Source organism: Neoarius graeffei, chromosome 8 (genome assembly GCF_027579695.1).
Source record: "Neoarius graeffei isolate fNeoGra1 chromosome 8, fNeoGra1.pri, whole genome shotgun sequence".
Lineage (NCBI taxonomy): Eukaryota > Metazoa > Chordata > Actinopteri > Siluriformes > Ariidae > Neoarius > Neoarius graeffei.
In genome coordinates, this window is record NC_083576.1 from 13,399,053 (window position 1) to 13,413,959 (window position 14,907).

Here is a 14,907-nt window from a genome sequence, read left to right on the forward strand (position 1 = left end):
ACACCCCACTTCAAGTCCCCAGAAGATTTTTATCTGGTTTTGATGGTCTTCGTTATTACATGATATGTACTGCAGCGCTGGTATGTCCTGGTGGTGTCTGAATGTTTCTCAAAGGCATTCATTACATCATAATTACAACCCCGATTCCAAAAAAGTTGGGACAAAGTACAAATTGTAAATAAAAACAATGTTTTTATAAAAATGTATCATTTAAAGAGAAAAATTAGGTGATTTTAAATTTCATGACAACAACACATCTCAAAAAAGTTGGGACAAGGCCATGTTTACCACTGTGAGACATCCCCTTTTCTCTTTACAACAGTCTGTAAACGTCTGGGGACTGAGGAGACAAGTTGCTCAAGTTTAGGGATAGGAATGTTAACCCATTCTTGTCTAATGTAGGATTCTAGTTGCTCAACTGTCTTAGGTCTTTTTTGTCGTATCTTCCGTTTTATGATGCGCCAAATGTTTTCTATGGGTGAAAGATCTGGACTGCAGGCTGGCCAGTTCAGTACCCGGACCCTTCTTCTACGCAGCCATGATGCTGTAATTGATGCAGTATGTGGTTTGGCATTGTCATGTTGGAAAATGCAAGGTCTTCCCTGAAAGAGACGTCGTCTGGATGGGAGCATATGTTGCTCTAGAACCTGGATATACCTTTCAGCATTGATGGTGTCTTTCCAGATGTGTAAGCTGCCCATGCCACACGCACTAATGTAACCCCACACCATCAGAGATGCAGGCTTCTGAACTGAGCGCTGATAACAACTTGGGTCGTCCTTCTCCTCTTTAGTCCGAATGACACGGCGTCCCTGATTTCCATAAAGAACTTCAAATTTTGATTCGTCTGACCACAGAACAGTTTTCCACTTTGCCACAGTCCATTTTAAATGAGCCTTGGCCCAGAGAAGACGTCTGCGCTTCTGGATCGTGTTTAGATACGGCTTCTTCTTTGAACTATAGAGTTTTAGCTGGCAACGGCGGATGGCACGATGAATTGTGTTCACAGACAATGTTCTCTGGAAATATTCCTGAGCCCATTTTGTGATTTCCAATACAGAAGCACACCTGTATGTGATGCAGTGCCGTCTAAGGGCCCGAAGATCACAGGCACCCAGTATGGTTTTCCGGCCTTGACCCTTACGCACAGAGATTCTTCCAGATTCTCTGAATCTTTTGATGATATTATGCACTGTAGATGATGATATGTTCAAACTTTTTGCAATTTTACACTGTCGAACTCCTTTCTGATATTGCTCCACTATTTGTCGGCGCAGAATTAGGGGGATTGGTGATCCTCTTCCCATCTTTACTTCTGAGAGCCGCTGCCACTCCAAGATGCTCTTTTTATACCCAGTCATGTTAATGACCTATTGCCAATTGACCTAATGAGTTGCAATTTGGTCCTCCAGCTGTTCCTTTTTCGTACCTTTAACTTTTCCAGTCTCTTATTGCCCCTGTCCCAACTTTTTTGAGATGTGTTGCTGTCATGAAATTTCAAATGAGCCAATATTTGGCATGAAATTTCAAAATGTTTCACTTTCGACATTTGATATGTTGTCTATGTTCTATTGTGAATACAATATCAGTTTTTGAGATTTGTAAATTATTGCATTCCGTTTTTATTTACAATTTGTACTTTGTCCCAACTTTTTTGGAATCAGGGTTGTAAAAGCTGAGGCGGTTGAGAACATGGCTTGTTTTCACGTCCTAGTGATATCCTGGTTGATATTTGGTACCGAGCTTCAGCTTGGGGTTCTATACCATGTATACCGTTTTCAGGTCTGTCGCACATCGACTTCCTGTTTACAGACTGAATGTATTTACGAAACACACAGGGTGGATTTTGACGCCATTTCAAAATGACAGTTTACCACGATGCTATTTGAAATCCCTGGGGAGAGACACGGCTCTTTACTTACTCGTTTCACGGTTAATTATTTGTTGAAGTCAGCATTCATAATAAGTGTCCTATTCCTTAGATCGCTTGCATCCTGATATAAGCGAGAGTCGGGGGGATACGTAAGTGAGCAGTAGCTCACAGTTGATCTTGTTTTTTGTTGTGTCAGATATATGGTGATATTTTTCAAGTTTGCTCCTCATGAACACGTTCTTTTCCAGGTTCAACTCCTGAAAAGAAAATCTTGTGTCTCCATAAAGGCGCCCCCAAACAGGGCAAAATGAACAACGTTCAAGGATGCTAAAACATACAGCAACAGCTTAAGCAGGGCTTTAACATTTATTCAGTTTCATTTTATTTCTATAGTGCATTTAACCATAGATATTGTCAAAATACAGTCACCAAGCCAGCGGTGCAAGAGATGGTGGCAAGGAAAAAAAACCCTGAAACCTCATGAGAGGAACCAGACTCATCCTCTTCTGGGTGACACCACATAATGGGATTAGCAATCATTATGATCTGCATCTGTATAAGAGAAATTATAAATAGCTTATGATTATGGCAGCAATTCTTACAAGGTACAAGTCTACAGTATCTGGTTGAGAACATCTGCAAAAGCAAGGGCTGCAGCAGTTCTGTATGTAGAACTGTACACAAGAGGGGTTCTTAATCAGAAAGGGTTCCATGTAGATCCTGTAGTAAGATATGAATCCTTAACTATCCAAAAAAGTTTTGAAGAACCCATGGAGAAGTTTAGGTTTTGCTCAGAGGTTTAAAAGCGGCTCTTCTCTTGCAGACCTGGGATTTGAACTCTTAAATGTTCCAGTTAATAGAATATCTTTAACTGTCAACATTTCAGTTTTCATTGTGGAACCAAAATAAAAGTTTCTACGACAGGTTTTTTTGGACATTTAAAAAAAAAAAAAAGGTTTTTTTATGACTTACCACTGTCCCTACCACACCATTTCCTACTTTTCATTGCATGTGAATAAAAATTAGCATTTGGTATTCTGATATGAAATAGGAAATCTAATTTAAAATAAAAACAGGACTCTTAGTATGTTATTCTTAAAGCTAGACTGCCTTTCAGATTTTTCAAGTGTAGGTCATAAAAAGAATTTTCCCCGACACCCAATTATTGTTGTTTAGTGGACTGAAAGCTACTGAATTTGAATCACAGACTTCCAATTTTATTCATTTTTTTAATAGAACAATTAATGAATTTAAGGCCACATGGCCCTAAATTCTCCGCTATTTTTTCCTGCTTCTCCATGACCCAATTCAAGATACTATGTCATGCATCATGTGGTGGGCTTTCCTCGTTCGCGCAAGGCATTGTGGGATACAAATTTGAAACAGGAGAGGAAAATGGAAGACGTGAGTGTGAATGAAACGTGAAAGACCGACTACAGTAACGGAAAGCGAGAAGAAAAGACGTTATGTCATATACGAAGGAAAGGAAACGCAGGACCAAACTAATAAATATCAGCGGTCAGCGAGCACCTCGGTGTGATCAGCTGTTCGTTTAGCGACAGAATGATGGAACTGTCCATGCGCGCGCACACGGACTTCCTCTGTCTGCTTGACTGTGTGAAGCGAGTGATTTCATGCTGTCAGTAAACTTGTTGAGAACATCCAAACTACAAACATGGACACTCTGAACTACATTTCCCAAGAACCACAGTGCCCTCTATCATCAGACTATTGATTACAGCTGCCACTCATCTTCCTAATTACCTCTCTCCCTACTTAAGCCACTCTCTCGCACAACTCCAATGCGAAGTATTGTTCTGCCTTATCCAGTTCATACCAAGCCTTGTACTTTCAGTCTGTCACTCAATTTTCTGACCTTTGCTTACTCTATTTCATTTACGCTCTTTGTCTCGCCTCTACTACGTTGTTTACCGATCACCCGACCCTCGCTAGTTTCCTGACTTCACTTCCTGTCTCTCGTCTTGGCTTCGTCTACAGTTTGCACCCCGCTGTCCTCTGCACATACATCCATAAGTGCCTGAATTCTGACACATGCACATTATTTGCTTGGGAATCTCCTCAAATTAAATAACTTCCCAGCCACAGAATGGCCTGATATTTTGTGAAATAAGCATATATCACAATGACCAAATTTCAGAGGGAACTAAATTTCACCGATTTTATGAAATCGTAAGGCCGTCTCACTTTAAAGCTAAACCTGGTACAAATCAGTGTTTATACCGTCTTCTATTTTTTAATCTGCTTAATCTATTATTCAGTCATAAGCATTAAAGTTCTAAGAGGAAGAAAAGGACCAGGAGAAAGCCTGAGATCCATGGCCCCTGATTTTGGTTCGGCGCCAAAGGCAGGAAGGCGTTAAGGGACCCCATGGTGTTTACATTCCAGATCTTGGCCCCTTTTTCTCAAAAAGGCATTGAATGCACAAAAATAAGACCATCAATGCGTCCCCCTCACACTCACACACACACACACACACCATATAAACCTATTCACTCACTCAGTGGTCTCTCCCTCAGTGCCCATGCTTTCAGATCATGTCTGAAGTGCTAATTTTGTTCTTGAATTTTAATGATCTTGTAAGTTTCCTACACAATGAAACCAGTGATAAATGTTCTGCATTGTAGGTTGCACATGTTTTGAACCTTCAGACACTGAATTAGTCATTGGATGTTGTGATTTCAGCAGTTATTGGAAGTCTTTCCATGTTTGACCTATAAGACGATTCAAAGTGCCTAACGTTACATGCCACCAAGGTTCCATATTTGTGTGTTTGCTCTATTTTTTTGCCTTGCATCCCTGCGTGCTACTTCTAAATTGGTTTCATATATGTCCAGGATCTCTGAAAGCCCCAGGCGACTGTACGTGTCAGGGGGAGGGGGTTGAACTCACCCGTTTCCATACGTTTTTTTTCTAGCCTAAAAGCCTTCTTTGTGAGCAGGGGCCATAAATACTAGAGCAAGGCCGCTCAGTCTGTTCACAGCCTGCTGCTGCGTCACGCTCCGTTTCCAGCTTGCAGCATGCAGATCCTGAGCTTTGCACTCATCTTGTCCTGCTGTGTTTGGGCAGCTGTTGCTCACAACCAGGACAGAAAAGACGCCGCTGAAGCAGGAAGGAGTAAAAGCGTCTGGGAAGAACCCATCCAGTTTAATACAAAAAACAAGGACAGATGCTCCATGAGGGTGACTGGACATGGGGAGCTGACCAGGTTGCGTATCTCCTGCGTGGGCCAGGAAGCGTCTTACTGGTGCGAGTATGAGGGCAAGCCGGACATCTGCCGCAACTATAACACCAACCCTCGCCACTTCTTCACACAGATCATGTGGGAGCTGCGCAAGTTGAAAAATGCTTGCCAGGGCTCACGAAACCTCAAGCCTACCATGTGCAAGAAAGCATCAGATGAATCCCAGATGGTCTTCACCACTGGTGCCTTGGACACTGTAGGACAGAGACCATTAAAACCACAAACCACAGCTGTCAAGCAGGACCAACCCAAACGTGAGCAAGCCAAATCTGAACCACCTACGAGTGCACCACGTTCTCATCAACCCAAGCCAGAAGAGAAACTAAACAATGAAAGGCAAAAGCCAACTAAACAAAAGCCTGCAAAACCTCAACCAACAAGACCTCCACCTTCCAGACCGGCAAAGGCCAAAACAGAACAAGTCAAAGCAGAGCTGGCGAAATCTGTGGCATCCAAGCCAGGGACCAAAGCAAAAACAATAAAGAAGGTTTTGACACCAAAGGCAGCTACACAACCACTGAATACAACCACTCCTTCACCCGCGAGGTCTGCTGAGAACCTGGCACAGCAGTACTGCTGGCACAGCATGCAGGACTTCTGCACCGAAGTCATCAGCTGGTTCACAAAATAGAGTCCGAGTAAGAGCAAGACGTGCATTATCATTGCTTGATATTATGATTTATAGTTAAATGTACTCAATGTTCATGCCCTGACTAATAGTTTCTTGTTTCTCATTGTTCCTTAGATAAATCCAGCTGGAGGAAAGACTTGAAAATCCTCACACAGTAGCCTGGTGTGGTTCTGTAGAAAGGAGAGGACGGAGTGTGCCGTGAACATCATTAGAATGGAAGAGATTTGGATGGACATGTCGTGAAAAATGCCCATATCGTCATTCATATATAGATGTCAGTTCCATAGACCGTGATTCCACTGTACCATGTGTAAAACAACCAAATGATGTTTATCGTAAACAGGATCTTAGATATACTCAGAACCTCATGTGTCACACAGACAGCATCTCTCAGACCAACACACCACCTCAGAGGCGGAGACAAATTCAGGGACACATCACTTAGATTTGTTTTACTATACAAATTAACCAGATTACTTTACTAACTAGTGTAGAAGACGTATGCTTCACTGAATGATCAAATAGTGAATGAAAGTGTGATGAATAAATGTTGACTTTTTTTAATATCTTTGTCTGTGGTTGGTGAAACGTACAACAGAGGGCAGTGGTGATTTGAAAATCAAAGCATGCAAATTTCAGTTCAGTGGAAGCCCTTGGACTGTGGTCTTTAACATCATTTTGATATTTTATAATATGAACCCAGTATAATAAATTATTATACATTCAGGGCATTTTTTTCGATGGAATAAAAACATGTGTTCTATTCCCTTCTAGCGGGTTTCATTCATTTGGTTCGATAGCATGCAATATTGTTAGCGTATCGCTTATCCTACAGTGGTGCTTGAAAGTTTGTGAACGCTTTAGAATTATCGATATTTCTGCATAAATATGACCTAAAACATCATCAGATTTTCACACAAGTCCTTAAAAGGAGATAAAGAGAACCCAGTTAAACAAATGAGACAAAAATATTATACTTGGCCATTTATTTATTGAGGAAAATGATCCAATATTACATATCTGTGAGTGGCAAAAGTATGTGAACCTTTGCTTTCAGTATCTGGTGTGACCCCCTTGTGCAGCAATAACTGCAACTAAACGTTTGCGGTAACTGTTGATCAGTCCTGCACACCGGCTTGGAGGAATTTTAGCCCATTCCTCCGTACAGAACAGCTTCAACTCTGGGATGTTGGTGGGTTTCCTCATATTACTGTAACTGCTCACTTCAGGCCCTTCTGCAACATTTCGATTGGATTAAGGTCAGGACTTTGACTTGGCCATTCCAAAACATTAACTTTATTCTTCTTTAACCATTCTTTGGTAGAATGACTTGTGTGCTTAGGGTCATTGTCTTGCTGCATGACCCACCTTCTCTTGAGATTCAGTTCATGGACAGATGTCCTGACATTTTCCTTTAGAATTCACTGGTATAATTCAGAATTCATTGTTCCATCAATGATGGCAAGCCGTCCTGGCCCAGATGCAGCAAAATAGGCCCAAACCATGATACTACCACCACCATGTTTCACAGATGGGATAAGGTTCTTATGCTGGAATGCAGTGTTTTCCTTTCTCCAAACATAACGCTTCTCATTTAAACCAAAAAGTTCTATTTTGGTCTCATCCATTCACAAAACATTTTTCCAATAGCCTTCTGGCTTGTCCACGTGATCTTTAGCAAACTGCAGAGGAGCAGCAATGTTCTTTTTGGAGAGCAGTGGCTTTCTCCTTGCAACCCCGCCATGCACACCATTGTGTTCAGTGTTCTCCTGATGGTGGAGTCATGAACATTAACATTAGCCAATGTGAGAGAGGCCTTCAGTTGCTTAGAAGTTACCCTGGGGTCCTTTGTGACCTCGCCGACTATTACACGCCTTGCTCTTGGAGTGATCTTTGTTGGTCGACCACTCCTGGGGAGGGTAACAATGGTCTTGAATTTCTTCCATTTGTACACAATCTGTCTGACTGTGGATTGGTGGAGTCCAAACTCTTTAAAGATGGTTTTGTAACCTTTTCCAGCCTGATGAGCATCAACAACGCTTTTTCTGAGGTCCTCAGAAATCTCCTTCGTTCGTGCCATGATACACTTCCACAAACACGTGTTGTGAAGATCAGACTTTGATAGATCCCTGTTCTTTAAATAAAACACGGTGCCCACTCACACCTGATTGTCATCCCATTGATTGAGAACACCTGACTCTAATTTCACCTTTAAATTAACTGCTAATCCTAGAGGTTCACATACTTTTGCCACTCACAGATATGTAATATTGGATCATTTTCCTCAATAAATAAATGACCAAGTATAATATTTTTGTCTCATTTGTTTACCTGGGTTCTCTTTATCTCCTTTTAGGACTTGTGTGAAAATCTGATGATGTTTTCGGTCATATTTATGCAGAAATATAGAAAATTCTCAAGGGTTCACAAACTTTCAAGCACCACTGTATGTGTATTACGTCACTCTACCCAATAGGGAATGAGCATTGAATATGGTTTTTGATATTGCATGGTTGTCAAGACTTCGGAGATGTAAAACTTCCACGCTAGAGAGCGACTGGGACAAAGGCTGCTCTGGGTGTGTTGTACGTCACTCTGGATAAAAGTGTCTGCTAAATGCCTGTAAAGAGAGGTGAATACTATGGAATGAGAAATTGTATGACATTACAATCTGAATTTAAAATACGCAAAGCAACAATCAAACCCATCCACTATATTATGGGCTCACTGGTTAAAATAATAGCTTTTCCCCCAGATCTACTGTAGTGTTTTTGAAAATTTGTTGAATTTCAATTGGAGATGCTTTGTGCCACCAAATTTTATAAAATTTCATTTTAAAAAATGATGTTATACCTTTTTCTACCAAGATTATTATAATACTGCATGTGAAAACTTGCATTTAGTGCCATTTTTCCTCACAGCTCAGTTTAAATACCTCCGCCAAAGCTTTTGGGTTTTATTTTTTTCACTTCGTCCTCTGAAAAATCCAAGATTTATTCTTTGTGAAGGTTACAAACTGTAACACGGCTCCTTAGGAAAGACACCTGGTTATGAGCAGGTGTGACTTTGTATTATTCAGGACAAGCCAAATCATGTCCTTTGCTATGAAATTAACATTCCTGTAAAAGATTATCCGTGTGTGTGTGTGTGTGCGCGTGTGTGTGCTATAAAAAGTGCTTCCCAGGAGTTCAGGTGTTAAGACACTGAACTCCAGCTGCACGCACAAGACACAGTAGGTAACATTATTCACTAATACTCTCAGATTAACATGGGCCCACATTTACACTGCAAAAAATGGCCTTTCAAAAATAAGAAATAAAAGATTAAAACAAAGCATATTTGCTTGAATCAGGTGAAAAAAATCTGCCAATGGAACTAGTCAAATTTGACTTGGTAAGATTTCTTAAAATAAGATGAAAAATCTAACCTGTTTTTAGATGAAATAATTCCAAAATAAGATTGGGGAACTTATTATGCGAGATCTGATTAACTCAAAATAATCAAAATAGTTCTTATAACAAGATCGTACTTCTTACATTTAGCCATTCAAGTCATTTTTATTTATTTCATTTTAAGGGTATTTCACTTAAATTCATGACAAAGTCTTAGCAGTAAAAACTGAATTTAAGATAAATATACTAATATTAGGATTGTTAAATTCTACAACTAAGCATTGCTAGCTTAAAAGATTCTCCTTTTGTGACCTGTAATTAGTAAAATACTCTAGATATGAGACCAGAGACTATCTTGAATCAAGTTGACGACACGTGTAGCATTGCAACAAGTTGTTTTTTTTTCCCATTTCAACATTCAAACATTAAAACATCTCTTAAGATTCCACTTCCCCAGGACCTCAGGCACCAAAAAAATAATAATAATAATAAAGTCTACGCATTTTGACTTGCAGTGCTTACACAACGCCAAAGCAACAGTGCATTTTGGGGGCACTGACTATTGAAATGTATGAATTGTAATGAAAGATTCAAAGATTTCAGTAAAGTTCATTTATTCCCAAAACAAGCATACTTTGTTTTTTTCTTGAAACAAGATGAACCGCATTTGACAAATGTCCAAAATGTACTTACTTGTTTAAAAAAAAAACTTGTTTTATTTTCAAAGGTGCTCCAAATAAGACTTTTTCAAGACATTTTGTCTATACAAGATTTTCAAGATGGACTGTCTAAAAACTAGCCTTTCTAGCGAAATGAGGTTTTGCTTGTTGGGCAATTATGTCTTATAATAAGGGTGGCGAGATGTTTTGACTTGAAAATAGACAAATAAACTTCCTAAGATTTTTACTTTTTGCAGTGTACTCACAAGAAATGCTAATCAGACAGTTTTGGGTTTTTTTTTTTGCATTTTAATCACACTTTTTTTTTTTTTTTTTTACAAATACCTAATCAAATCATTTGCGATCCAAACAATGAAGTAATCTGAAAATGTTTTTGAATCATTTATACTTGAAGAAATATTGTCTCTCTGTGTGTAACTGCCTCCAATCTGAAGAGTTTAAACCTGCCTCTGTTTAGCTACTTAGCATTTTGAGGAACGGTAACGCTAACAGTTTTCTCGCAGCAGATAACCGCTGAAAGTGTACATTCGTAAAGCAGCCTGTATGTGAAAAGAAAGCAGTTTAAAAACCTTCGTCAAACCTGAAAAGAAATTTCTAACAGAAAATGTATTTCACCGTTTTCCCACTTTTTTATTTATTTATTTTTTAAATATGCTAGCATGCTGTGTGTAATCTAGCTACAGAAGTTTATTTTTCTCCTCTGTCGGAGAGAGATGTGAATTTGGGATTTGTGTATGGCTTAAATCAGAGTTTTACATAGTTGAGTGATTATTTCTCTACAGACGAGATGTAATTTTAATTAGATTCCCTATCATTTACAATTTCTTTTATTTAAATTCAGACAAATTCAATCAGCATAATGTCCCATCTCCTTTTGAAGAGCAATGGAAGATGTTTTTGCCTGTTGTTTACACGGTCAAAGAGATTAAGTTAATCTTCGAGAGGGGAACGTATATTTCACGAGTGAGCAAAGTGAATGAGTAAAAATATTTTTCAATGTGAGATGATGAACTTCATATCTTCGCACCACCGTGTAATGTTTTTTATATGATATGAACATCCATCCATCCATCCGACTTGTCCAGGGTGTACCCCGCCTTTCGCCTGTAGTCAGCTGGGATAGGCTCCAGCTTGCCTGCGACCCTGTAGAACAGGATAAAGCGGCTAGAGACGATGAGATGAGATGAGATGAGATGAGGTCATAAAAGAATTTTCCCCGACACCCAATTATTTTTGTTTAGTGGAATGAAAGCTACTGAATTCGAATCATCTCATCTCATTATCTCTAGCCGCTTTATCCTTCTTACAGGGTCGCAGGCAAGCTGGAGCCTATCCCAGCTGACTACGGGCGAAAGGCGGGGTACACCCTGGACAAGTCGCCAGGTCATCACAGGGCTGACACATAGACACAGACAACCATTCACACTCACATTCACACCTACGGTCAATTTAGAGTCACCAGTTAACCTAACCTGCATGTCTTTGGACTGTGGGGGAAACCGGAGCACCCGGAGGAAACCCACGCGGACACGGGGAGAACATGCAAACTCCACACAGAAAGGCCCTCGCCGGCCACGGGGCTCGAACCCGGACCTTCTTGCTGTGAGGCGACAGCGCTAACCACTATACCACCGTGCCGCCCCTTGAATTCGAATCATAGACTTCCAATTTTATTAGGTTTTTTTTTTTTTTTAAATAGAACAATTAAAATGTGGCCCTAAATTCTCCACTATTTTTTCCTGCTTCACCATGACCCAATTCAAGATACTACGTCATGCATCACGTGGTGGGCTTTCCCCATTTGCGTAAGGCATTGTGGGATACAAATTTGAAACAGGAGAGAAAAATGGAGGACGTGAGAGTGTGAATGAAACGTGAAAGACTGACTACAGTAACGGAAAGAAAGCAAGAAGAAAAGATGTTATGTTATACAGTATATGAAGGAAAGGAAATGCAGGACCAAACTAATAAATAGCGGCAGTCAGCGAGCACCTCAGTGTGATCAGCTGTTCGTTTAGCGACAGAATGATGTAACTGTCAATGCACGGTCAAAGGTAAACCTGCGCATGCGCACACACACACACACACACACACTTCCTCTGTCTGCTTGGCTGCGCGAAACGAGCAATTTCATGCACATTATTTGCTCGAGAATCCGCTCAAATTAAATAACTTCCCAGCCACAGAACGGCCTGATATTTTGTGAGATATTATAGAAATAAACATAGATCACAACGACCAAATTTCAGAGGGAACTAAATTTCACCGATTTTATGAAATTGAAAGGCCGTCTCGCTTTAAAGTCACTGGTTTTCTCCACCTGACCTGATGAGTGGCTAATCACCTGTGCTTTCTTTTCACCTTTTCCTAGATTATGGTACACCTAAAAGGCATCACCCTGATTCTGCTCTCTATCTGCATTATGCAACACTTCCTGCAGGCTAATGTTCAGGCGAAGAAAGGAAGAGGAAGGCAAAAGCAGCATAAGCCAACAATACCTCCTCGTAATCATAAGAAGAGTGGCTCGAAAGACCCAAATGACGAAGGCACGTTATTCAAAGGCCGGATTACGAATAAAGACGGGACGCAGTGCACGTGGGCAGCCGCAGAAAGCAAGATTGAAGCTGATGGTGCATTTGTCTTGAGTGTCACCTGCAAAAAGGGCACTGAAAAGAGTCTCCACTGCGAGTACACCGCTAATCCCAGGTTGTGTCCTGAGTACACATCCAATGTTGATGCATTCTGGAAGCAGATCGGCCGCTCGCTCAAGAAGCAGAAGAAGTTATGCCGTGACTCCAAAGCTCTGCTCAAGGCCAGAATGTGCAGAAAAGCACCTAGGGATGCACACTTTGCTCTCAAAACCATGCCAAAGGTCCGTCCGACACCAACGAGGAAGAGCAAGCCATGCCCAAACCTGACGAATAGACAAAAATTGGCTGAGGAGTATTGCAGCAGCTCCTGGTCTTCAGTCTGTACCTTCTTTTTCGCTATGGTTGAGACTGAGGATTGCTGAAATGAGGCACAGCTAAAATGCTACATTTATCTGTAAACAATATGTGGTTGATATCAAACCAGAACTTCGATGTTGTTTAAATGAGATTGTCACTGTGTCCAAAACCCTTTTCACTATATGGCCAAAAGTATGTGGACACCCGAGCGTACTTATATGTGGTTAAATATTGCCACGAATTTGGAAGCACAAAATTGTATAGAATGTCTTCGTACACTGTTGTATTATAATTTCCCTTCACTGAAACTAAGAGGCTCAAACCTGTTCCAGCATGACAGTGCTCCCATGCACAAAGCAAGATCCATGAAAATACGGTTTGCCAAGGTTGGCCTTCGACTGCACCTCACTGACTGCACCCCAGGCCGCCTCACCTGACCTCACTAACGCTCTTCTGGCTGAATGGACAATGCAGGATCCTTCCCCGGTCATTAGAGGTTATTATAACAGTAAAAGACAGACTAAATCATGAATGGGATGTTCAACCAGTGTATATAAATATGACTGATCAGGTGTCCTCAAACTTTCGGCTATATAATGTATGAAGCACGCTAATACATAATGAATTTGTGATGTAATTCATGGTACAAAGGAAATATTATAAACTATATAAATCAATCAATTTCATTTCATGTTTCTGCAAACACAACCTACTCTCTAAACCATGCAGGGCATTAAGAATTTTTGGATTGACGGTGCATATTGTTGTGTAAAGACTTGCTTTCAAGCATGCTAACACGTGTGACTTCCCAAAGGTAGGGTAAGGTATAATCAACTTGGTCTGATTTTGGACATAGGGAAAAAAAATTAACCATTTGGGTCATGTATTATTATTATTTTTAGTATAATTAGACAGGCTAGTTATCTTTTTTTAAAGCATGCTAGCTAGCTAGTTCCAAAGAAGCCAAATTAGACTCTGTATTTATCTGAAGTTTATAAAATAATGAACCTGTGAAGATAGTTAGACAGCAAATATTTTAACGTTAGTTGATAATCTGAAAAAAAAAGTGGAGAGTAAAACGTCAAGGGCTAAATAGCCCTAGCTTTGTTATATCATGACTCAACTATACAGACTTAATTTTGGAGTGTAACTCATAGGGAAAAGTGTGTCCCCCTTCAGGTGCTTAACTATTAACTGTGTGTTTGACTCAGTGTGTTAAGAGTAGACATAAAGCTGAAATGTATTCTCCCTACTTAACCGTTTAACCCTGATCAAGCAAATATTGTCATTTTGATATTGCAATAATTTTGATATGGATTAAAAAAAAAAACCCAGATCTTTCAATTATTAAGTACCATTGAATTTTTTTCTTCCTTTTCAAATACCAGACGTGGACAGTGACGAAGTACATTTACTTCAGTACTGTACTTAAGTACACTTTTTGAGTATCTGTACTTTACTTGAGTATTTTTTTTTTTCTGGGAACTTATGACTTCACTACATTTGAAAGACAAATATCGTACTTTTCACTCCACTACATGTCTATCAAGGCCCTCGTTACTATGAAGCAGCTTTGAAAGTGGATGTTTTTTCTTTTCTTTTCTAAAACGTGATCGGTTTTTTCGCAGGTGACACTGAGACAGCCAATCAGTAATCAATAGGGTCACGTCACGTCCATAGACTGTATAAAATCAAGTTCGGTGATTTCTCAGCAGTGTTATTTGAACACGATCAGTTGATGGCAGAATGGAAGGAGGCGGTTCTTCTGGAGAATGCACACACACTCATGGCTTTACCTAGAACCCATGTTTCAGTTTTCTGAAAGGATTAAAGATTTGTTTCGTTTTAAATGTTTGGTTTGTTTGCCTAAAACAAACCACATCACAGCCTACAAAAACTCGCCGTCCAACCTGCTGAAGCATATTGAGGGATATAAACGTTTTATTCCAAGAGAAAGCTTGCAGTGAAGTTGTCTGTGCTTTTAGAGCTAGCGATAACGTTACAATAGCTATGCAGTCTGGTTAGTCAAATGACTTTCTATGGATTTGCCCACCAAGTTGCCATCGCTTTATCCACGGCTAACGTTAACACATAGCTAGTTAACTTGGACACTGTTAGTTA

At 40.1% G+C, this 14,907-nt stretch overlaps 2 protein-coding genes across 3 annotated transcripts; both read left to right on the top strand.

The window, feature by feature from the left end:
* The first annotated feature begins 4,911 nt into the window (after positions 1 to 4,911).
* fgfbp2a (fibroblast growth factor binding protein 2a) lies at positions 4,912 to 5,766 on the top strand. The gene is made up of 3 exons (XM_060926686.1): positions 4,912 to 5,317; positions 5,453 to 5,556; positions 5,593 to 5,766. Exons 1-3 carry the CDS (start codon positions 4,912 to 4,914, stop codon positions 5,764 to 5,766), a joined length of 684 nt encoding a protein of 227 aa, XP_060782669.1.
* A 3,192-nt stretch (positions 5,767 to 8,958) lies between these two features.
* On the top strand, positions 8,959 to 14,130 carry fgfbp1a (fibroblast growth factor binding protein 1a). Of its 2 annotated transcripts, none has more exons than XM_060926845.1 (2): positions 8,959 to 8,998; positions 12,210 to 14,130. In XM_060926845.1, exon 2 carries the CDS (start codon positions 12,213 to 12,215, stop codon positions 12,849 to 12,851), a length of 639 nt encoding a protein of 212 aa, XP_060782828.1. In that variant the 5' UTR covers positions 8,959 to 8,998; positions 12,210 to 12,212; the 3' UTR covers positions 12,852 to 14,130. The 2 variants fall into 2 exon arrangements, with proteins under 2 accessions (XP_060782828.1, XP_060782829.1); XM_060926846.1 differs by having other exon boundaries at positions 8,970 to 9,002.
* Positions 14,131 to 14,907: the final 777 nt, after the last annotated feature.